Source organism: Meles meles, chromosome 20, assembly GCF_922984935.1.
Source record: "Meles meles chromosome 20, mMelMel3.1 paternal haplotype, whole genome shotgun sequence".
Lineage (NCBI taxonomy): Eukaryota > Metazoa > Chordata > Mammalia > Carnivora > Mustelidae > Meles > Meles meles.
Window position 1 is genome coordinate 14,908,492 of NC_060085.1, and position 25,166 is coordinate 14,933,657.

At 51.3% G+C, this 25,166-nt stretch overlaps 1 protein-coding gene across 7 annotated transcripts in view; it reads right to left on the minus strand.

Moving 5' to 3' along the window:
- Nucleotides 1-2,666: 2,666 nt before the first annotated feature.
- Nucleotides 2,667-25,166, minus strand: part of SUGP2 (SURP and G-patch domain containing 2) — a 33,953-nt gene continuing 11,453 nt past the window's right edge. For 4 of the 7 annotated variants that reach the window (XM_045990256.1, XM_045990252.1, XM_045990255.1 and 1 more), the window contains exons 5-9: nucleotides 17,063-17,550; nucleotides 15,931-16,042; nucleotides 11,213-11,733; nucleotides 9,420-9,481; nucleotides 2,667-6,276 (exon numbers count right to left, since the gene is read on the minus strand). In XM_045990256.1, the coding sequence (XP_045846212.1) occupies nucleotides 6,013-6,276; nucleotides 9,420-9,481; nucleotides 11,213-11,733; nucleotides 15,931-16,042; nucleotides 17,063-17,550 (1,447 nt within the window). In that variant the 3' untranslated portion in view covers nucleotides 2,667-6,012. The remainder of the gene's footprint in view (nucleotides 6,277-9,419; nucleotides 9,482-11,212; nucleotides 11,734-15,930; nucleotides 16,043-17,062; nucleotides 17,551-25,166) is intronic. The other 3 variants (XM_045990253.1, XM_045990259.1, XM_045990254.1) reach the window with 3 other exon arrangements.

Sequence of the window (25,166 nt, forward strand, 5' to 3'; positions counted from 1 at the left end):
GGGGAAACAGGCTCCAGATCAGGACCAGCCCCTCCTAAGTAAGCCCTCTCTCCGTGAGAGGTCCTGGATTACTGCTTTTAATTCTGCAAGCCCAAGGCCTCATCTTCCAGGAAGGCAACCAAGGCTCGGAGAGTCGTACTGCTCACTAGCTGTGGGGAGCTGCTGTGGCCTCCTCCCTGCTGGCCCATCTCTGACCCTCGAGACCTACCTCCGTGGGTGGACGCCAGGCAGCCAGTGGACGGAAGGGGACATCAAGAACTGGAGGGACCCAGGCTCCCCCCTGCCCAGGCCAAACAAGGCCACCCGCAGGAAGCTCAAGGTTGGGGGGCTCAGAGTGGGGGAATCTGGAGGAAGCACAGAGGGGTGGCAGCTGGTTCCCTATCTGGAGCAGAGCCTGGGGACTGGGTCTGGAGGGGTCAGGGCCCACGCTCTGTGGCTCAGTCCACCTTGAGGGCAGAACCTGCCTCTTCCAGGGACCATAGCCCCCCACATCCCAGAGAGGCAGGCACAGCTAGGGAAACTGGGGTGCTAACGGGGTCACCCCAAATCGCATAGCACAGGAATGCTGTGGAGGGAGGCAGTGAAGTGGGGAGATGCCAGGAGCATGCCCTTGGTCCCAGAAATGCCATTTTGATGGCTTAATCCACAGAGAGTGCTGGGATGTAGGAGCCAAGGTTTGGGAACAACTCAAATGCCTCTGGGTGAGGAACTGAAACAACAGTTCATTACATATATATGTAAATTTTCTGGGGAAAATTTTTTTAAAAAAGGATTTATTTATTTGACTGCGGAGCTCCAGTCACATGAGGATGCAAGTCTCCAGGGAGCATACCTGGCGGGGTTTTTTTTGTTTGTTTTTTAAAGATTTTATTTATTTATTTGACAGAGAGAGCTCACAAGTAGTCAGAGAGGCAGGCAGAGAGAGAGTGGGGGGAAGCAGGCTTCCCTGCTGAGCAGAGAACCTAATGTGGGGCTCAATTCCAGGGATTATGGGATCATGACCCGAACCGAAAGCAGAGGCTTTAACCCACTGAGCCACCCAGGCGCCCCTGGCTTTATTTTTATTTGATATTTATATTTCATGTTTATGTGGGAGTGGGAGGGCAGCTTCTGTGTCTCACTCTGCAAGTATCTGCTTCCATCGTTTGCAAAGAATACATACACGTGTTGCTTGAACATGAAGGTCTGCGTGCGTCACATACCCACGTTACGGACACCCATGTGCGTGCACGCTGAGCGAAAGCTTGCTTTAAAACCAAAAGCTGCTTTACACGTTTTTATCAGGGCCTTGGGGCACCCCAAAGGCTTCCAGGAAAGGGTGCTGGGGAGGAGAAGGAAAGGGGAGGGGCCCTCCGGGCCGAGAAAGGCATATTTAGGTCCCAGTAAGCTCTGAACAAGAGAGCAGAGGAAATCCTTCCTGTCAGACTAGAACAAAATCCTCCCCAGGCTGAGGTCAAAGACTAGACATGGGTGTCCCAGGCTGGAGACTCTCGTTCCATGTGTCCTCATCTAAGGGAACTTCACCAGCCCGGGCAGGTTGCAAAAGGAGGTGTTGCCCTGTTAGGGGCAGCTGCTGGAGAGCCATTCTGCACATCCCCTCCCTCCCGTCTCTTGAGAAGGGGTGGGAGATGAGGTGGGGCTGTGGGGTCCGAGTGACCGTCTCAGGGAGGGCACTGAGGCCCACGGTCAGACACTGCCCTCTTGGGCTCTTGTCAAGATGAAGGCAAGAGGAGCCCCTGGGTGGCTCAGTGAGTTAAGCCTCTGCTTACCGCTCAGGTCCTGATCTCAGGGTCCTGAGATCTAGCCAGGTATCAGGCTCTCTGCTCAGCAGGAAACCTGTTTCCCTCTCTCTCTCCCTGCCTCTCTGCCTACTTGTGATCTCTCTCTCTGCCAAATAAATAAATAAATAAAATCTTAAAAAAAAAAAAAAAAAAAAAAAGAAGTCAAGAGAAGGACGTTCTCCAGGACACAGTAGGGTAAGGGGCACCTGGGTTTCCACATCGGCTCCTAGGGGGCCCTGTTTCATCCGGCCCTAACTGGCCCCTTCCTGAGCCCCCTCTGCCCTGGGTCCAACAGCAGCCTGGCTCCCGCATGTCAGTCTGCCCTCAGGGGGAAGCCCCTGCAGGTCTGGTTTGTGCCTGATGCAGCCTCTGCCCTCAGACCTTCCCCACAGGGCCAGAAGCTGTCAGTGGGGGAGTTAGACACAGAGTCACAGCCCGCAGAACAGCAGGGAGCTGAGAAGATGTCCCATAGGCAGGCCTCTTTGGTCAGGGGGAGGCCTGACCAGTAGCCCTGGTCGAACGCCTGACAGCTGGAGCCCCGACACGGGAGTGGGTGAAGCCTTGAAGGGGGCAGTAGGGCAGGTATCCCCGACGCTCTCGAAGGTGGGTTTCATACCCAGCAGTAATCCCCCATTCAGAAGAGGACATGCCCATGCCCTATGGTTAGCCCTGGTCCCTACCTGCTCTCTGGCACCCTCCGGGCTTTCCCAGCAACTCAACAGGCCCGCCGGTGGGGGAGAGCTGGTGGAGAGGCTCCGGCGGGCAGAGGGCGCACCTGGGAGGTCGCGGCGTGTCCAACCTGCTTCCCTGCAGGTACTTCACCATCCGTCACGTGGTCCCCGACCCTCCACGTTTTCAAACCACATCACCAGAGACCACGGAAAATTGGGTTTCCTCTACATTTATTGCAACTGCTAAATGATTAACAACATTCACAACTTCTTAGATTAAAAAAAAGAAAAGAAAAACAAACCGAAAAACTTCCGTTTTGTAACATCACAAATGTCTTCTAGGTTTTACCAAGGACCAAAAACGCTAAAATTCTCTATATGATTTCCAGTGATGGAAACAAGCCAGAGACAGTAAGCACCCAAAGTGGCGAGTTAGCACTTTCCGGATGCCTGTCGTCCTCATGGAAGAGACTCTGGAACTAGAATGACAGAAAAGACACTGTGACTTTGACAAGGCTACACAACCGCACATCGCGCTTGCACACACACTCCCTGCGAGCAGCCCCTGCCAGAGAGGGCGAGGGCGAGTGCAGAGGGCCTGTGTGTCCTGGTCCCTAGCCAATGGCTGGCATGAGGACACACCATCAGGCTCCGTCCCAGCTCCCATGACGCCACCCCCCAGGAAAAGCATCACCTGAGTGCTCAGAGGACATTCCAGGATCAAGAAGGTGTTCCCTTTGACGTTTGCCAAAGGCTCCCAGGGTCAGCTCAAAGCGGGATGTCCCCAGGAGGAAGAGTGGCAGGAGGCTGCGGGGACAGGGCTTATAGCCTGGGAATCCCTATTTTACTTACAGATAAAAGCGGAGTCGACCAAGAGCGAACATACTAGCACAGAGTGAAGATGATGGGAGAGCTATCTATGCTGCAGAGAAAGAGCCAGAACTTGTCTGGGGAGTCCATGTCTTGCTCGGGGCCAGTGGGCGCTCTGTGAAAGGCCAGAGAGGACCAAGGCCCTGTTCTCAGAGTTCCATCCACAAGCTCCACCCACGGCCAACAAGGAAAGCTACCGGAAGGATGAGGAAAGAAAGGAGATGAACCCCTACAGCTGTGGTCCCCCCGCCCTGCAGGTTGCTTCAACCGTGCCGAGGAGTCTCGCCATCTCCCCAGCCATAAAGATCTGCCAGGGGCCCGCGCAACACAGCAGCCAGAAGCAAGGAGAGCCTGGAGGCCGCACCTGATGCGAAGAGACACAGCACAGGCCTGCGACGGGGGGGGTGTAGACCCCCCAAGACGGAGTCTGAGGAGCCTGGGCCTAGAGGCGAGGCCTATGGCTTTAAGAAACGGAAGAAGGGCCAACACGGTAACTCACAGCTGTGCCCCCTCTGTCCCCTCAGCTTGCAGTCAGCAGGATCCCAAGGTTCCCAGATTCCAGCACACATTTAAAGCTTCCACTCTGCTGCTCTACGAGAAAGGCTTGAGAGCCCCGCAGCCTGAGAACCTCGCACGTAGCTGCAAGGAGCGTGAGCCGGGAGAAGAGGGAAGGGTGGCCTAGAAATAGTGAGCAGCTGCAAGCCCGCCCCACGAGGACGCTTTCTGTTCTGTACAAGGGCCCTGACAACACAATTCTTTGCCCTGCGGCGCATGCCAGAAACAAAGCTTCCTGAAGAGTCTACACCCCCACCCCTTCGTAGAAGAGACTCCATATGTGGTTTTTCAAAAAAGCAAACTGCAGTTTGTGGATTCTAGGGAGATAAGCGAATTTGAGGGAAGTTTCATCAACATAATGATTACTCCCCACCAAATACAGCTCTGTTATCCTGTCGCTCAACTTCCACTCCGTCTCTCGGGAGGCATGTAAGAGCCGAGCCTCCATCAGTCACGCGTTCGTGGAATCCAGCATCTCCACTTCTCGGAGAGCTCCCGAGCCCCAGCCTGCAGGCTGTGTGCCAGAGCGGACTCCGCTAATACCGGATTACAGCCCCTATTTATGGCCAGAAGCAACGAAAAGCCCCCATCTGTCATCATTTTGGCACCAAGTTTGCAAAGTGAGCACCTCAGACAGCAAGGCGCCCTGCGACGGGAGACCCGGCCAGAGCCGGCGCTGGAGCACCAACAAGGGACCGGTGCTTCCAAGGGCAGCACCACCTCCTGCGGCGGGAGCCAGAAAAGACTTGCAGGGGACTGGCTGCCGCAGCATTTGGAAAAGGGGAAAGGCAAAAGCAGATCGAAGTAGTGCACTCTCTTCTAAGAAGAAAAGCCAGCGGGACCTCCACACCAGAGCTGCAGAGGCGCTCGTCTCTCGTGGACGCACCAGACCTACTTGGCTACTGGCTCCAGGGCAGATCCGGGCAGAGGTGGTACTTTAAGAGTAACTGCTGCTTCGAGCCTTATTTGTCTCACCAATGGTTTCATCTATTCAGGGAGAGAATGATTTTGTTCATAACTGAGTTGGAAATTACGGGTGGGAAAGCTACTAAGAAGAGAAGAGAAAGAAGGGAATGTTTATATGGGCCCAAGACCCTCGAGAAGGAAAAGGATTTGAAGATGCTCAGAAAAGGGATGCGGCAAAGCAGCTGGCCAGTGCGGCGCCGGTTTCCAGATCGCCCTCACACTCGCAGACACCAGGCCCCTCCCGAGGCCGGGACTGCACGCCTGTGAGCGCCGGGCTCGCGCCTTCAACCAAACCTGGAAGGGGAGAGGTGGGACACATCCACATCCAAACACTCCTTGTTACCCTCACAGAATGTTTTCGTGCACGTCCGTGTGTGTGTGCGTGTGTGGCTTCCTGTTTGGTTTTGGGGGAGGAACCGCCTCTACGTACCAGCACGTCAGCTTGGGCGGAACGCCCCATGCGCCAGCTCCCACACATACCTATTTGTTGGCCCGTTTGTGTCTGTACATCTGCATCATCCTCTGACGGAACACGTCAAATGTGTCTTCCTTGTGCTCCTGCCCGTCGGCACCTAACCCCTCCCCTTCCGATGCAGTTCCCCTAGGAGCAAAATGGAGAGTTAGCCACACCCAAGCACAGAGCCTGGCCACCAGGGGACTGGAAATGGCACAAGGAGTCAGAGTGGACGGAGGCACGTGGGACACGCAACAGGAAAAAGGAGAGGGAAAGTGAAGACACGAGTCACCGCGCCGAACAAGGGTACTCACCTGCGCGGGTGTGCGGACTTTCTGAGGGGCGCGCTCAGAAGCCTGATTACAGCAGAAAGCCTCCCCCAGCAGGTGGTAAGCTCAGTTTTAAATGAAATCCCTGCTGGATACTAATGGGGCCTAACAAACTCTGGGCCATCTTCTCCCACCCTGGCTAGGTGGCTTATGGGTTCCCGGAAAAAGCAAAGTGGTTTTTATTGTAACTACCTAGAATTACCACTGAGCTTTTCTGACAATAAGGAATGTGGCTGAAATGCCAGGGGCCAAGAAACCATTTAACTCATCTGTGTGAGTGCAGCCAGGAGCCTGTAGGAACACCTGTATATGTAAATCATCTGCTTCTCACCTCATCTGAAGACTCCCTTTGTCAGGGAAAAAACCCTGCCAGTTTGAAGCCATGTTTAACATGAGGGGAGCCAAGAAATCAGGCTGTGGACCCAAAGACTCAGGACCAGAAGCCCAGAGAAAGCCTCTTCTCTCCAAGCACGTTGCCCACCCCATCCCTGGCCCCAGGCGCCTGCTGCGTACACGCTGACGGGCTCCCTGATGCCCTTCCCACAGGAGCCCAGGCCGTGGCCCTCCTTCCAGCCCATCTTCTGCAGCATCTGGAACCCCAGGTTCTTGTCAGTCAGCTTCTGCTGGGCAAAGTCAAAGTCCTTGGGTTTCTGAGGAGAGAAAAGGGTATAGCACGTGGTCTGCGCAAAGCGCCCGGAGCAAGGGTCTGCTCGCGCTGCACCTGACTTGGTCCAGCACCCCCTCCCGCCCCTCAACTGACTCTGATTCCGCAGACACTGGGAGACACTGGGATGAAGCCACGGGCCGCTTCCCACTTCCCAGCAACACTTCCTGGGTGGGCTGGGTAGCTTCTAAAAGTGGAGAGTTAAGAGATGCCGCCACAGAACCCAGCCAGACCAGCCTCTCAGGCCCCAGTGTGACCACTAGCACTGAGGTGCTAAGACCATGAGGAAAACCCCAAGGGGCTGGAGGGTCTTGGGGCCAAGGGGTTAGCAGGAAGAGCCCTAAGTGGTGGTGATGACCAGAGGGTACAGCCCCACGCTGGGGGTAACCAGAGCAGAGGCTTGAGGCAGCAAGGCCCCTGGTGTACAGGAGTCAGAGGGGAGGCAGGGCTGAGGCAGGAGGGGGCCGAACAGGCCATGAACCTGCTGTAGAGAGACTCTATGTGAAAAAGTGGCTCGCAGGGTCCTCCCTACTCCCCCACCCCGTTTGGAACACACCTATGGGCTTCCGGAACCTGAGCAGTGACCCTATCCTGGAAACCTCTCCGGTCACCCTCAGACATTGCTCAGCAAACCTGAATGACTTGTTCATCTGTCCAGCTACCCCATCCCAGGTCTGGGAGCTCCCCAGGGGCAGAGACTGGGTTTTACTGGGACTCTGGGATCCATGTCTAGCACAAAGCAGACCTCACTGAGAGCTGGGAAAGCTGGAAGGAATGGGGCTTGGGAAAGACCGTACAAGTAGAAGAGCAAGAAGCCCTGGATTAAATAAAAATTAAAAAATTAAAAAAAAAAAAAAAAAAAAAAAGCCCTGGATAAGACATGGGCGCCAGAGCCGGCTGTGGGAAGACAGGTTAAAAGGCCTGGGGAGAGCCTGCCCAGTGTGAGCAGAAAGTATTTCCGTTTATGGGGTGCCTGGATGGCTCAGTTAGTCAAGCGTCTGCCTTCAGCTCAGGTCCTGATCCTGGGATCGAGCCCCACATCAGGCTCCCTGCTCAACGGGGAGCCTGCTTCTCCCTTTCCCTCCACCTGCCGCTTCCCTTGTTTATGCACGCATGTTCTCTCTCTGCCAGATAAATAAGTAAAATCTTAAAAAAAAAAAGAAAATGTTTTAATTTACTCATGAATATTCGTAAGTACACACTGTCCCTACCACCTGAGCCTATTTTTAAAAACATTTACTTAACACCGAGGACAGCCTGGGTAGGCTGAGAAGGCCGCACGGGAAAAGGGCTCCTCCATCCTGATCAGCTGGTGCTGGGGGTAATGGTGAGAGTCTGAGGGTCCGAGCAGGAACAAGTGTGGGAGGACAAGAGGGTGGGTAAGGCAAGGGAAAGGCCGGCCACAGGTCCCCTAAGGGCAGATCCGCACCCCTCTGGGAAAGTGGCTCAGATGGAGCAAGCTGGAAGCTCTTGGCCCACGGAGAGACTGGAGCTCGCAGGCCTCAGCTGCACAGCCAGTTAACATGCATTTCGTTTCACCCATAAAGCCCTTCTGAAACGGAGACTCGGGAACATGCTGAGATCGGGGGGCCAGGCTGCGCCCGAGCCCGGGTGCCCCCTCACCCAGACCACCGGATGTGCAGCCGGGTGTGAGCACCAATTCAAACTAAGCACATCAGTTAGGACCACGAGCTTTGGGCCCAGGAAAAGTCCCCCCTCCCTGTGTTCACCGACCCTGCCTCTGGCTGCTGAGACCGACAATGCTCTCAAACAGATGTCCACCACACAGACTTTCCTGACCACCCCACACCGGCAGAGACCTCACCTGGTTCCTGACTCATCTCCCTGACCTCTAAGGACCTGGGATGTGCCCACATATGTCCTAGGTGACCTCAGCCAGCCTTACCTGCCCCCACGTATGCACCTAGCTGTCTGGAGTGCACCCCATCTCCCTGAAGACCTGCCCCCCACCCCCGCCCCGGGTCTCTCCATTTCAGACAGTGGCAGCTCTGAACTCCAAGCTGCCCAGGTAGACAACCACGGAGGCGTCCTGCATGCGGGGCTTTGGCTATTCCATCTGGGCAATCCATCGGCAAGTCCCACCGACTGTGTCTTCACCCTCCCGGCCCCTGGCTCTCCCCAGCCCCCCGCGGACAGGCTGCTCTCAGCACAGCAGCCGCAGCGGCCATGTCTTCCCCTTAAACTACCACCATGGGTCCCCGAGGGCCTCCCCAGAGAAGCCTCACTGCTGACATCCGCCCGTAGGCCCTCTATGACCCGGGGTCTCACTGCCTTTATTTCCTTACCTCCCCACCCCATGTGGGTGCCACAAAGGGCTACCCATTGACACAAGACCACCCTGGGGCCTCTCCCAGGCTTCCCTGACTAAACGGCACCCCCAACCCCACATTAGTCCCTATTTCCCTTAGACCTGCTTCCAGCACACAGGCCACAAGAGTCTCACACATTCCTGTCCCTGTTGGCCCTGCTTACTGCTGCCTCCAGGTGGCAGACGGGGCCTGGCACATGGGCAGGGTCTGCTAGTTACTGCACACGTGTGTGCACACACCCATCCACACAATGTCTTGGCTTCTAGCCCATCGGCGAGCTCTGTATCTACATTTACAGTCCACTAAATCCGAACTTGAAGGGCCAGGATGTTACCTTGTTCATCTCTCTCAACACACTGCGTGTATCAGGCCTCACCTATTGGTTAAATAAACCCACCTGTGCTTCCGGCAACACAAAACAGTTTCAAGAAATCCCCGAGAGGGGCGCCTGGGTGACTCAGTGGGTTAAGCCGCTGCCTTCGGCTCAGGTCATGATCTCGGGGTCCTGGGATCGAGTCCCACATCGGGCTCTCTGCTCAGCAGGGAGCCTGCTTCCCTCTCTCTCTCTCTCTCTCTGCCTGCCTCTCTATCTACTTGTGATCTCTCTCTGTCAAATAAATAAATAAAATCTTTAAAGAAAAAAAAAAAAAGAAATCCCCGAGAAAAAATGCTATTTGTTATGCTTTGTACGTTGTGCGGTCTGAAGTACCAGTGTTCCTTAGTTACAAGCCCAGTGTCCTTTAAAACTCTGGCAAATCCCAACTGACTATGACACGTGTGAGAACTCAGTCATGCTCACCTTCTTTTTGGACACGGGCCGACCCCGAGGTCTGTCGTAGGCGATGCGAACTGGTTCATGAACTGGAAGACACAAGAAACATACCCGTACACACACATGTCAATTTCTCCGCATCTCAGCACCGCCCGCACCGCAGCCTGCTGGGCTGCCTCTCAGGAATCACGGGCACCAGGAGCACAAAGGCAGGAATACATGGGCCCCAGTGAGGGCTGCTCGATGGGGAAGAGTCTACTTTAACACAGGACTTCCTGTGTGTATGATGAAGGGTTCGATGCACGGGCCACTTTTCACGTCTGTAAGAACACGCTTTGCTTCAACAAATAAATTATTCGCAGTCTCCTGCCCTCAAGTCTCTGCAACTGTTCCACTGATAAAGACTTAAAGTCCACAGAGAACTTTCCAGTACAAAACAACCGTGCTTCTCATACAGAGCGCTGAATCACATTATAGCCTTATTTTTGATAAAGGAGAGATCAGCAGGGCTCGGTTTTTTCTCATTAACCACCCAAGGAACTGAGAGCTTCCAAAACAGAAAGAGCTCCACTTTTCCCCCATGAGGGACCTGAGGCATTGGGAGAGGCTGCCAGCAGCAGCAGAAGTTCTGAGGGACGTCTGAATTGGGTAGAACAGCTCTCAATCCGTGGTAACGCCAAAGTTTCCAAACACAAACCACAGGACTGTTCTGTCATCAGGAGAAACTGAACTGATGCTCTTGGGAGTAAGTGTGACAGTGAGCACAGAGGTGACACAAGACGGGGCACCGTTTGCCACAACCACCTCCCAGGAAGGTACGGCAGCAAGCACAGCCCAGGCCTGCGTTTGTGATGACACCTGGAAGGGTGGGGGGCACGAGGAATAACGAGGGCCAGGGCCGGTCCATCAAAAGGTCGCACACGATCCCATTCTGCCTGCTGACAGTCTAGAAAAGGCACGATCATGAGGCCAGAAAATGGGGAGGGGACCACAGTGACACACAGACATTTCTGGAGAAAGGCTCCAGCTCCACCGTGCTGGAGGAATTCCTGGCTGTACACGATTGCCCAAACTCCTCAGACTGTGCCCTTAAAGAAGGGTGTGTGTTACTGTTGTTAAACGGTACCTCAAGAATCTTAACTGTCCCCAAGGAAGAACAGCAGATGACCTCCCGTGGCCCAGGCAGCAGAGCACAGGGCACATGGCTCCCACTAACCCTGCCCAAGACCTGCCTCACCTGTGCCCTCCTTCCTTATCATCACTAAGCAGACATCACTGCCCTGGGCCGTCCAGGGACTCAGAAGGCTGGGTACCCCCCAAGGTCACGGGCAGGAAATAGCTGACATGACTAAGGCCTATGCCCTTCATGGCCAGGGCTCCTCCCCTGGACTGTGAGCAATCCTGGAAACACTGAGCAGCCTCTGATGCTGACACACGGCCGCTGCACCAACACAGCAGTGCGTCCTCGGACTGCCAGCCCTACACCAGCTGGCAACACGAGCTTTGCAGGAACGTTTCAGAGTGCTATGCAGAACCACTACAATTATTTTAGGTTAAAAACACAAGACCAAAGAACTTCATGTTCTGTTGGCCCTGGGGGGTTTGGGGAGATAACGTCCAGGCTGGCAGGTATAATCAGAGGTGGGAAGGGAGACAGGGACCAGCTGGTCATCTTGTGGCTAAAAGCCTGGTTAAAGGCCAGTAAACTCTTCCATACAGTCAAGCGACATCAACTGGTCTCCACTGAGAAGCAAGGCTGCTCCTGAGGCGCTGACCGGAAGGCTGTGTTAGGGGAGATGGGACGATGACCTGGCACTCACCTTTGGGCTCTTGGATGAGACACAGCCTCTTGGGAGCTGGGATCATGCCCACCTTCAGGGACTTGCTGCTGACCCTCTTCCGGGGGAAGCAGGCCCCCGAGGAGGCCTGTGATAGCGCAGGTGCCCCAGCTGGGCCATCTTCGGCCGCCTCGCTCGGAAGGCCATCAGTGGAGGGGCTGCCCTCAGAGCCCTCCGACTTGGCCGCCCCTCCTGCAGACCTGGACGACCCTCTAGGAGTGGAGACCTCTTCACCCCCCTCCTCCTCGTCGTCCTCCTCCTCCTCGTCATCCTCCTCCTCCTCAGGCATCACCTCTGGGCTTTCCAGCTCAGCCTCGTGCTGAGGGGGCTCATCTTCGAACTCTCCTTCCCCTTCCATGGGATTAAGGGGGCCTTCCTGAGAATCCGCGCTCTCACCAGGGTGGAGGTTCAGTGGAGATGATGTAAAACAAATCGACGGGCATAGTTCAAATACTTTCTTTCGATAGAACTTGAAGGCTGAACTATTTTGGTCATGGAGAAACCTGGGACAAGGATGAAGGACACTGGTAAATCAGATCTTTACTGATGGCTTAAAAATCAGATATTTACATTCATATTTACTAAACTGTCCAGAAGAGATCCAGCAAAGCTGGGAGTGGGACCAGGGATCAAATAACCTAACCTCTTTCTACCAACTATGGTTGATGGTGTGGCTGCACAAGGAGATAGAGATACGAGGACTCGGGGTAACTGAGCAAAGTTAAGAGGCCTCATTGCTTTTCAGGGGAGGGAGGTGGAGGAACACGGTATGCAGGAATGACCAAGGAATGTGCTGGAAAACGCTCTAGCACTGCAGTGAGAGATCCAACCTGGCCCTCTCCTCATCCCCTTCTAGTCTGTCACCAGCCACTCTGGGACTCCCGTGCACTCACTGTGACTGCCCGGTTCCTTTCACACTGCCAGGTAGGACAGAGGAAGGCATGTCACTCCTGCCCCTCATTCTACAGTGAAGCTGCGTCAACGTGGTGGCAATACCGCCTCTCTAAGTCTCTGGGTCCCCCGGCCACCTTGATCCAGGGCCACAGCTAGTGTGAGAAACTGAAAACATGCACGAGGACACAAATATACTTGGACCCAAGGAAAGAAACCCTTGTTCTTGGCTAGAACAACTCTACCTCATAATGATGTCAATTCTTCCCTGATCAAAGTATCAACACATAAATCTATTTCAATAAATGCCTCATTTTTCCCCTGCATTTGAACATGATTCTAGACTTCACAGAGGAAAAAAAATCTGTAAGGGTATCTGGGAGAACTCTGAATAAAATCAGTGAAGGGTTCTGGCCTTACAGATATTACAGTGTATGAGGCCCCTACAGTTACCGCAGTGTGGCACCAGCCCTTGGACACACGGACAGGAAACACCAACACAAAGGCCAGAAACATGGTATCTGAAGTCAGGTACAGAGATGGCTTAAAAATAAACTATGTTGGGGCGCCTGGGTGGCTCAGTGGGTTAAGCCTCTGCATTCGGCTCGGGTCACGATCTCAGGGTCCTGGGATCAAGCCCCACATTGGGCTCTCTGCTTGACAGGGAGCCTGCTTCCCTCTCTCTCTGCCTGCCTCTCTGCCTACTTGTGATCCCTCTCTCTCTCAAATAAATAAAATCTTTAAAAAAAAATAAATTACATAATCTCCATACCCAACGCAGGGGCTTGAACTCCTCACCCCAAGATCAAAAGCTGTATGCCCTCCCGACTGAGCCGCTCAGGCACCCCCAAAATGAAGATCTTTATTAAAAAACTGAGAAAGAAAAAGTCCAAAAAAACCAATAGAAAGAAGGGCAAAGATTAAGAACTTGAGACCTCCAAAAGACAGCGAGAATGAGAAAACAAGTCAGAGACCAGGAGAAAACATCTGCAAATCATACATCGATAAAGGACTCCGATAGAAGATGTTTAGTGAACCCTCAAAACTGATTAATAAGTTAAAAAACAATCCAATCAAAAGACGGACCGAAGATCCAGACACTTAAGTATAGAAAACACACAAGGACACCTGAGGGCACTCAGCACTGCTAGTCCTTGGAGAAATGAGAACCACAGCATCTCCCTGCGCTGGGACGCTAACAGGACAAAGCTGACACCAGCAAGTGCTGGCGAGGATGGGGAGGAACCAGAACTCTCGTCCAGGCTGCTACAAATGCAAAATGGTGCCACTCCTCGGAAAGGCAGCTTGGTAGTTTCTTCAGAAGTTAACCATAGACCCATCATGGAGCCAGCCTTTCCTTGGTATTTCCTGGAGAAAAATAAAGACCTTATCCACAGCTGCTCACAGCTGCTTTATCTGTAACCGTCCCAGACTGGAAACATCTCAGTGCCATCAACAGGCAGTGGGGAAACCACTGGTCCAGCCACACAGTGGGACACACTCAGCAGCAAAGAGGGATGAACTGGGCGTACACGCAACAAACACGGCTGACTCTGAACGACTGCGCTGAGTAAGGGGCAGGACAAAAAGTGAGCACAAGCTGCATTTACACAAAACTGTAAAAAATGCGAACTATTCACAACACCAAAGCTTTTTAAAAGGACAAACCCTTTTTTTTTTTTTAAAGAGACAAATGAATAGTCCACAGGAAAATAAAGGACACTTAAGTTTATGAAAAGATGTTCAATTTCACTCCTAAGAAAAATGGAAACTAACATTTCATGGAAATGAGAAATTTCTCATAAATCCTATTGACTCTAAGGCACGCCAAAAGGTGAGGGATGGGGACAGGTACTCTGGACACTGCTCTAGGCGTGGCCCTCGGGGAGGGGAATTTCCATTATCTAACAAAATTACAAGTGCACTGACCTTGGGGCCCTACAGTCCCCCTTCTGAAAGATACCTGAAGATTCTCTCTAGGAAGTCATTGTGTGTGAGGCCACCGATAAGGCCAAAAGAACAATGTGAATGCCAAAGGCTGGGGAGTGACCCTGGTGTGGCTGTAAGTGGAGAATGACAGCGGACAAAAGAGTGAAGGGACAGGTGGGGAAGGCACAAGGGACTTCTGGATAGGTGGTGAAGGGTAAAAAACAAGACCCGAAAGTGTCTATTACATATAGAAAGTTACACGTAAGAACAAAGGGGTTAATGGTAGAAGAACAAAGGGGGAAATGCACACACCCCCTAGAACTGAATGCAAATGGTTTCCTGTTGTTGGTGGGGGATTCCCACTCAGAGACTTCTCTGAGCTTACCTTCTGTAATTTCTACTTTAGAACCATTCAAATGCTGAATTTATTCTTAAAATTAAATTAAAAAGGGTAGAAAAATATAGCCCTAAACTGAATCTCTGTAGAAACAAATGAACCTGACTATATGTCAAACTGATGACCTAACCACACACACAAAAAGGAATTAACTCAGATGACTATGAGCACGTTAGAGGTATAATTTTTCTAAAGGCAAAGAAACACAAAGTCACTTCGACCGTTAGTGCGTATGTGTGCTGCTGGGTGCAGTCATTCTCAAACTGCTCCCTGAGCACCGGACTGGGGGACAGAGGGAATCACTCCACCTAATGTTGCCGTACAGTGGGGGACTGTGCGGGGACGGAAGGGACAGTGCTGCCTAAGGAACATTGCTCAGAAAAGGCTGTCAGAAATGGTGACAAATAAACTCAAACCTGGTAGTTGCAGGTGCCAGAAAACTGCAGAACTCTCACTTGGAGAAAGACAGACAGACAGACAGACAACACAACCGAGGGAATGCTCCCAGCTGCCCTTAGCGGAGCCATCCCCTTGACCGGGTCCTGCCCAACTGTGAGGCGTGCTAGGCCCAGCTGGCCCCAAGGTCACCAGGCCTGTAAAAGGCAGAACAGGCTGAACCCCACGAAGCCGTCGGTGCTCCCCAAGGCTGGACTGGGTCTCACAGGAAGCAGGAGGCAGGCCTAGTGCAGAATCTACTCAAGGTCCCCAACAGGCTACATCAATGTGCTGGGTCACTACTGGGTCCCAGCAATGCTCTAGGACACACGTAGTTTTCAACCCTAGTCTTCATTAATTAGACTAACGCATGGCTCTCCAGCATGGTAGCAGCAAGGCAAGGGTGCAGAGTTCCCAGCCGATGGGAGGATACAATTCACACAGCATGGGAGCCCCACCTGGGTTACAGCTCAGTACCAGGAACACAGGGCTCCTGGGCAGCCTCCCCCTGAAGGAGGTGAACCCACCCCATAAGGCAGGAGCAGGCTCCTGGTTCTGTTACCCGCAGGCTGTGTGCTGTGAAGTGGGCACCGCATCTGAGGAAGGACAGTGGTAGCAGCACCCCCTCCTGGCAAAAGGATACCAGGCCACTGGGAAGCGGAAGTGCCGGCTGCCCATGGCTGGACCGGGCGCCATCCAGGGACAGTGCCCCGCCTCCCTCTCCCCAACAACACTCAGCCTCTGCAAAGGTTCTGGGGAACCCACTGGCCTCTCTGCCTGGGAGCTCTCTCCCCCTTGCCCTGATCAAAGTCCACTTGACCTTCAAATACAGCTTAAACTTCCCTCCAGGGGAGGTTTTTTTCTGATGCCCCAGATGAAGGCAGTACCACCCAACACCCCGAAGCAGATGCTTCCTCCTCACAGCCCTGAGCTCGGTAGAAGTGAAGCCATGACTTTTCCTTGGGTGTCTCCTGGGGCAGAAGTGTCTGCCAGACCATCCCAGGGGCTCTCAGGACACTCAAATTCAAAGGGCACGATGGCTACATACCACAAGTCAGGGTTATCCGTGCTGTTTTCTATGCTGAACTGTTCAATCTCTGGTCCCACCTGAGCAACAAATCTGGCCAGTTTCTCCGCAGTCTCCATGGTCTTCATGTCAACTACAAAACAAAGCAACTGTCACATGTCAGTTCTGAGTTGCTGCTTCCAATTTCTGCTTTGGGGGGGTGGTTATGGAGACTAATTATAAGGACAGCCCCTGGTGTCCCCTCACTGCATCCCTGCCCTTTGCCATGGGACTCTGAAGCTCTGTCCAGATCTGCAGAGGCAGATCCTCTTCTGTCCCCCCAAATTGGGGCAGGCCCGGAGCCACCTGCTGACTGACAGGAGGAGGCGACAGTGTGGAACCTGGGCTTGAGGCCTTGAGCGCCTCCACCGCCCTCCTGACTATTGGAGAACAATTCCAGGCTGGCTGCTAGGGGGCGACAGGCATGTGACCCAGACACCTGTTACCTCCACTGATGGCCCCACACAACCTGCTGCCTGCAAACACACGTGTGGGCCCAGCCCAGTTCAGCAGACTCGGAGCACTGCGCCCCCCGTCTGAAGCCACAGTTCAGAATGGCTTGTTATATGGCGACAGCTAGAGATTGTAGCAGCGGTGTAGATTCTGGTTCCCCTCTCCGTTCGCACCCAGTGCTAAGTGGGTCAGGGGCAGGCTTGCCACACAGAGAAAAAGTAATGGCCGGGAGAAACAGAAGAAACTGCAGGTCAGCTAACTCTGAGGAAGGAAACAGAAACCTTGGGGAAGAAGGAGCAGAATAAGAGATGAGGGCAGCCCTATGGAACATAAAGAGGGGCAAGAACAGAGAAATGGATCGAGGCGCTCGAAGCCCCAAGCGTGGGCCCACAGGACAACTCGGGGGTGAGGGGCAATAGGACGACCTTGTAGGGGAGCACGGTGAGTCAGCTCCATCCCCGGACAGGAGGAACATGGCTACAGGACTGGAGGGCCAGCCCCTCTAGGAAATAAGCGGAGTGCGCCTCCGCGTGCACCTGTCCTGGCCAGGTCCCTGTTGCTTCTGCCTGCTACACCACCTCTCAGACCACCCAGGTCTCCCACCCCCACGCCCGAGAGACCCCTGGAGGTTGGAGAGGTGGGGCTGGGAGGGAGTACCCACCATCAGCAGATGGGCAGGGAGAGGAGGTTTGAGGGGCTCCAGAGACTTCCACTCCTGCTGGCTTGGGGGATGGGCCCGAGGCTTCTGGGCTGGGGTCCCCAGGAGAGGGTCCGGCCGGGTCAGGTGGGCAGTCCTTGGCAGTATCATTTCCATCTGGCTGGGACAGCTTTCCCTGCAATGAACCTGGAGCCTGCCGGCCATGGTGTTTCAGTCTGGTGCCCGAGGAGAGGAGGGTCTGGGTCCCAGTGGTTGCTCTCCTCACCTTCCAGCCCCGGAGCCCCTGGGTGCGGAGCAGCCCCCGCCGCCGGCCTGGGAGGAGCCTCTTCTTGAGGCTCCGGATGGCCCGGGCGTACAGCATGGCCCGGACCGCACACTCAGCCGCTGTCGGCTTTTGATCTGCTCCCGGCAAGGTGTGGCTGACCCGCTGCACTTCTGCCAGCTTCAGTTTGTAATACTTGTACTCCAGACTACTGTCATCAGACAGAAACCTACGTAACAAAACAGGCACAGGACATTGGTTAAAATACCACCACGTACCAAATCAATGCTACAATCCCATTTCTGCACACCCTTGCCTGCCGTCTGAGAGGCTCTGCCCCACAGACGACCTGGGTCCCCTCCTGCCCAGAGTAACTGCAGGGCAATGGGGGCTCTAAGCCAGCACTGGTCGTTCCTCCTTGGGTTTCATCTCCAGCGATGAAGGTGCTCACGACTCCTGGTGGCCTCATAACACAGTCACTCTGTAGCCACAGAGTCACTGCTACTCTGTCGCTTGTGGGTGCTGTTTTTGGGAGAGGACATACTTCAGAGGGCTCAGGGAGGCTGGGTACTCAAGACACCCTGGCTTCAACTGCACCACCGAGGCCAGGGTGCCGTGGTTGTGAAATCACATGCCGGTGTCATAACGAGACAGAGGTGCTGGGGGTGGTTAAGTGTCTGCCTTTGCCTTGGGTCATGATCCCAGGGTGCTGGGATCGAGCCCATTAGGCTCTCTGCTCAGCAGTAAGCCTGCTTCTCCCTCTCCCTCTGCCTGCTGCTCCCCCTGCCTATGCATGCTCTGTCAAATAAATACATACATACATACATAAAATCTTTAAAGAAAGAAGAAGAAGAACAGTATAGGAAAGAGAAGGAGGGTGAGTCCCAAGTACTGACGCAGAAAGACACCCACAGTAAAGGCGGAGAAGGCAGCTACAGAAAAACAGCATCGACGTGGACCACGTGAATCTGCTCTGTGTACACAGATCCTTGTGCATTTGCTTTCCTCCCATGGGTGGAAAGAATATAAAGCAAACTTAATTAGCCCTGGGGAAAGGACAGCAAGAGGCATGAAGAGGAACTCTTTACTGTTTTCCACTTCGTTAGCACCTTCTTTCATCTCCATCAATCCTTCCCTTCTAGGGTCTGGGCTTTTCTCGCCATTTCCTTCTGGCCTCATGGGTGAATGCTCACATTCACTCTATTTCTGAAAAAGGCGGCCCACATTGAATGGCTGCAGCTGGATTTAGGGTGCAGAGCGCCCCCTGCTGCTTCCTTGTGAAGTTTCTAATGTCCATTCTCGTTCCCCTTTACTCAAAAATTATTTAGAAGCAAGTTTTATCTTGGTTCTTGCTAGTTTTGACTTATATGCATTGTGTAATGTGGCCCATGTGATTTTCCTTTCCTGGGATGTCCTGAGAGTTTCTCTGGGACCTCTCATATTTCAGGAGTTTGAGAATGTTCAGTTTCAGTTTGTATTCAAGAGGAATGAATACTGTTTGGTGGGCAGGGGAACATTTCCGGTGGCCTTCAGACTGCCTGACGTTAAAAGGTGGCTGAACTGGTGAGGTTCTCGACTAGCAATGACAGAGGCTGACTGGATGCAGGGCTGCATGAAGCAGGGTGTTGGCAGCATGGCCTAATGCGGAGAGCCGCCGGGGAGCAGCTCCCTGGGCAGCCCTCGCTGCTGCTATCCGCACCGTTAAGGTCCAGCTGGATCAGCGGAAACAGGCTGCATGCCCGCTCCATCGCTGCCCTGGACACTCTGCTAGGCCGACACCACCATCCTGCCGGATGGCCCCATAACAAGCAAGGGTTCCCACATAAAGGAGCACTGACTAACAGAAACGGTCTGGTTTTTCTGTTAATTAAACACAGCCCCAGCAAGGGTACTCCCTCACCCAGAGCAGAAAGCAGAGTCAGCACCAAGGTGACTCTGAAGCCCCGGATACAAGCCCCGTTCCCCCAGACAGTTCTGATGCCAAGTGCAGTCTGAGGATGTCAGTCACAGATCCATCACCCAGAGTGGAACATAACAGTAAGGGCACCTGGGTGGCTCAGTGGGTTGAGCCTCTGCCTTCGGCTTGGGTCATGGTCCTGGGATCAAGCCCCGCATCGGGCTCTCTGCTCAGCGGGGAGCCTACTTCCCCTTCTCTCTCTGCCTGCCTCTCTGCCTACTTGAGATCTCTTTCCCTCTGTCAAATAAATAAATAAAATCTTTAAAAACAAGAAACAAAAAACAAAAACAAAGCAAAACAAAATAAAAAAAGAGCACAGAACATCCCCAAGCCAGCCTGCTGGGTTCAGTATATGTGCTGCCGAAGCAAGCACAGCCTGCTGGGTTCAAATCCCAGCATAGCCACCTATTAGACAAGAGATTTACTCAACTTTTCCGTGCCTCAGTTCCTCTATCTGTAAGAGGGATAGATAGTAATAATAAACTACTTCCACGTTGTAAGGCTTGAATTACACTTTTTGTTGTAGGGAAAATGCTTCAGATACTGTGTGGCATTTATAAACTGCTCAACAAATATTAGCACGTCATTTTTACCTGTCTATGCCCGTTCACTGTGTTCTAAATATTGTTATCTGGATGACATGTCAGAGAATTATATTCAAGCCTCCTGCTATGATATAGATTGGTCAATTCCTCTTATATTTCTAAGTATTGTTTATTTATTTACACAGCTTGAAGCTACATAGTCCAGGCATCAATATTCCCAAGTATTGGGGTGCCTGGCTGGCTCCATCAGTTAAGTGTCTGACTCTTGGTTTTGGCTCAGGTCTTAATCTCAGGGTTGTGAGTTCAAGTCCTGCCTTGGGCTCCACACTAGGTATGGACACTGCTACTTAAAAAAAAAAAGAAAGAAAGAGGGGCGCCTGGGTGGCTCAGTGGGTTAAAGCCTCTGACTTCGGCTCAGGTCATGATCCCAGGGTCCCGGGATCAAGCCCCGCATCGGGCTCTCTGCTCAGCAGGGAGCCTGCTTCCTCCTCTCTCTCTCTCTCTCTGCTTGCCTCTCTGCCTACTTGTGATCTCTGTCTGTCAAATAAATGAATAAAATCTTAAAAAAAAAAAAAAAGAAAAAAGAAAAAAAAAAAAAAAAAAAAAAAAAAAAGAAAGAAAGAAAAAAGATTCCCAACTGTTGTAGGTACATGATGACTATGCCTGGTCAGTAGACTACTTTGCCCCTTTTTATGCTTTTCTCTGTTTTTCTGAAATGACTTTTACATACCTCCTTTCTTCTTCTTCTCTCTCTTTTTTTTTTTTTAAGATTTTATGTACTTATTTGAGAAAGAAAGATCACAAGCAGGCAGAGAGGCAGGCAGAGAGAGAAGGGAAGAAGGCTCCCCCACCAAGCAGGGAGTCCGATGCGGGGCTTGATCCCAGGACCTGAGATCATGACCAGAGTCGAAGGCAGAGGCTTAACCCACTGAGCCACCCAGGCACCCCTCCTCCTTTCTTTTTGATAGCATTTGCTTGGTATGTCATTTTTTCATTTTATTCCCTACTCTCTGTGTTTTATTTATCTCTGAGGGGAAACAACAGCTGGTATTTTTAAACCCAAGTCCCTGGTAAAGGTGGTGCCATTGCACTGTTTCCTACTCGCCCTCCTTTTAAACTTTTTCCCTTTCTTGCTTTTTACTGGGATGAATACATCTTCTTTTTGGCTTCACCCTCTACAGTAGTGTGGAAGTTACAAATCCCACTTCCAGGTCTTTATGGGCTAATCAATATATACTTAAACTACTATTTTCTATGTTCAGAACTAGTCACCAGATATATCCTCACTTTTTTTTGGTCAGAGAGAGAAAGGGAGGGAGAGAGAGCACAAGCAGGGGGAGCGGCAGGCAGAGGGAGAAGCAAACCCCGCACTGAGCAAGGTGTCTGAAGCAGGACTCAATCCCAGGACCCTGGGATCAAGACCTGTGCCAAGGCAGATACTTTAACCGACTGAGCCCCGCAAGCATCCCTATATCCTCACTTTTAACAAGACAAGAACTTTAGTATCCACCTCTTTCCTGCTCCTCATCACCTTATACATCTAGATTATCTGGGGTATTAGGGTCCATTGCCCAAACCCCCCACCCTAGGCCAAGCATCAATTTGTTTAGATCTTGTATTTGCTTTGAGGGCCTTGGACAATCCTGCTGGGGCCAGCCAAGAGGGATTTGTGCCCACCTGCCTTTTCCCGAGTCTGTAAACACACGGACATGGTGGGCTGCCCTGGAGAACATGGGGTCAGGGCCCTCCCACTCCAAAGGGACAACTCAGAAGATTCTTTCACTTCTACATCTTGTACTCTTAGGACCATTCTATGGGCCTGCCGCTTTGCACTCTCAGAGAGAACGGAGGAAGCCTTGCCAACTGGCGCCCCACACAAGGAGGCAACACCGTAGTAGGTGTAGGCACCACCGCCAGTTTGGCACATAGGAAGGCGCAGGCTGCCTCAGGGACAGGCAGCGGCCCGTTCTGTCCACGAGGCGGGCTGTGAACAAACCAGTGTTTGTTCCTCCTTGTAGGGAGGTGGGAATCTCAAATCTCTGCTGTACCTTGAAGGGTGGAGACATTGCAAAGCCTTCTTACCTTATCCCTCATGTCTGAACTTTTCATTTGTTAACTAAGACAAAGAACCCAACACAGCATTGGAGCCTGTCAAGTAGGTGGTCTTCTGATGAGTGACTGAGCGGAAAGCAGCTAAAGCCTCACTTATCTTCCGGGATTATCAACAGTGATGCCTAAAACTGACAGATCAAGGCTTATCATCAAGAGGTAACTATTGGAAGCAGCTTAAAATACCGAAAGAGACTGACTCTGAGGAGCAGAACTGGTATGAGAACTAGTCAAAGTGGAAACATTATGCTTTCTTTTTTTTTTTTTAAAGATTTTATTTATTTATTTATTTATTTATTTATTTGACAGAGATCACAAGTAGGCACAGAGGCAGGCAGAGAGAGAGGAGGAAGCAGGTTCCCTGCTGAGCAGAGAACCCAATGTGGGGCTTGATCCCAGGACTCTGGGATCATGACCTGAGCTGAAGGCAGAGGCCTAACCCACTGAGCCACCCAGGTGCCCCAATTCAAATGATATTTTTGATGAACTACATACACGTACTCTTTAAGAATTCTATGTACACACCAAAGCCCTAAGTTTACTGGTTTCTTATCATTCTTTCTTGGCACCATATCTTCTCCTCTAATAGTCTCCAGTAATTCCATCTGAAGGAGTTTTCATAGTCAAGTCTGAGTTCAGCTCCCTAATCCGTTCTTCATCTGGCTCTATTCTAGCCAACCACTGACATTTTTATTTCAACAATGAGACTTTTCATTTCCAAGATCTTTAACACAGGTTCTTTCCAAAAACAAAAAGCTCCTGTTTCATGGATACAATATACTATTTTCCACCTAAGACTGTTAATTATACACGTATATGTTTAGACTAATTATTTTTCTTATAGTAACTCCATCTTCTCAAGCGTCAGCTCTATTTGAGTTTGGTGACTCTTTTTTTTTTTTTTTTAAATATATATTTTATTTACTTATTTGACAGACCGAGGTCACAAGTAGTCAGAGAGGCAGGCGGAGAGAGAGGAAGAAGCAGGCTCCCTGGTTAGCAGAGAGCCCGATGCAGGGCTCGATCCCAGGACCCTGAGATCATGACCTGAGCCAAAGGCAGAGGCTTTAACCCACTGAGCCACCCAGGTGCCCCTGGTGACTCTTCTTCATGATGATTTTCCTCAAATATTTGATTTCAAATTCAATGCTTACTTCTAATTTTGTACCTCCCATAGTTACAACTCTGGCTATGATTCTATCTGTTACCACTGGCCGTCAGTGACCATGAGCCTGGTCAATTGTGATGCAGAGGTACATGTCCTCAGTCTTCTCGGGGTCCCCTTTCTCTCCAGCCCAATCACCTGGAAATTGCCCCTAGGCCTTCCAAGTCTGGAGTACTTTACCCAAGAGGATTTGGTCTCTGCTTTCACCCTTCAATTTGAGGTTATCTAGCTTCCTTCCTTCAGCATGCACACTGATTGAGACCAAGAGCCTGGATGAGATCTCAAGTTTGTCTTACTAGTTTTGCACTCTTTAGGTAAGAGGCCTCTTTGAGCCTCAAGTTTCCTGTCTATAAAATAAGGATGAGAACATACCTGCCTCACAAGGTTTATGAAGATTCAGTGAGCTAGTGCTTAAATCAGAAAAGTGCCAAGAATAGTACCAAGTACAGAGAATGCAAGAGTGTTTGATAATCAAATTTTCAATAAATTATGATGGGACAATTTGCTTATTGGGCTGTTTTTCTTTTTAATTTTTAAATTATATGCACATCTCATTCTAAACATGAAAATAATCCAAATGAGTCTGAGAATCCTGTAAAAGTAAAACCGTGTAAGCTCCAACCCTCCTGCCTGGTAAATGATGCTGGGTTAAGACCAAAACTCTGTAACGTTACAAGGAAATTTATGCTTTTAAAGCACTTTTAGCGATTACAACAGCAAGAATACTGAGTCCAGTATGGGTACAACACTGATCACACAAGACCTAAACAGACACTTAAAAAGAGGAACTACAACTAGATGTACTATGAGGAAATGTATAATCTTTGTTAGTTAACAAAGGAATAGGAGGTAAAACATTACACTATGAAATTATCTTTAAGTAAAAACACACGTGAGGGCGTGGCACGCTTAGAGAGTGGTAACAGGTCTCAACTGGAACAGATAAGCCACGGAAAGTAACCTCGTGATAAAGACTGATGGCTTCCACCAAGGGCAACTCCTGCCCCCGGTGGGCAGGGTCTGAGATGGAGAACTCTACTGGCATCCAGTGTAAGGGGGAAGGCCAAGGATGCTATGAAGTATCCTGCAAAGCCCAGGACAGCCCCCACCAGAGGATTATCCAGTCTCAAGGTCAATCGTGTTGCAGCTGAGAAAAATGACAGAGATCAAAGGCCTCTCAAGTTAACTTTCTCTTTGACTCAGAAATTTCACTCCCAGATATTACCCTAATCAACTGCCAGAAATGTAGGTAGAAATAAATGGAAAATATTGTTTATCATAATGGTGTTTACAGTGAGGAAAAACTGGAAAGAATCTAAGAACGCATCAACTGGCAATGGTTGAGTGTGCTCGGGTACCTGTGTACAACAGAAGAGCACGCAACCGCTGCTAACAGGAACAACGATGTTTAGGTCTGAAACACAGGACACGCTGAGAGGGAGAAGTGGTGGAGTGCTGAGCGATAGCATCTTTACCTTCTTTATTACCTTTTTCTAAAGGACATATGCCACTTTAAGGATTTAAAAAGTTAGGGGTGCCTGGGGGGCTCGGCTGGTTAAGCTCCTGACTCTTGGTTTTGGCTCAGGTCATGACCTCAGGGTCCTGGGATGGAGCCCTGCATCAGGCTCTGCTCTGTGCTCAGTGTGTTGTCTGCTGGAAACTGTCTCCTACTCCCTCTCCTTTTGTTCCTCCCCTGCTTACATGCTCTCTCTCTCAAATAAATAATAAAATTTTTAAAAATAAATAAAATCTTAAAAAAAAAGTTAAAGTGTGAACATTTTCCACTTGCAGCAATCTAGAGGTAATCCTAAACACACAAGAAAATGGGATGCGTTAAGCCATTCACTTAACCAGTTTGAAACAGTATGCAAACAAAATCATTCTGAAAGTGTAACCAGAGAGGGACGGCTGACTGAACTCCGGCCACCTCCTCTATGAACTAACAAACGCAGCTGTCTAAAAATGTTTATGAAAAATAAGGAATACGAGCATTTTCCTGAGCTATCTAAAATGAGCAAGAAAAATACATACATAAACCCCAAAAGAGCAAGATACATTATAGCACAGTG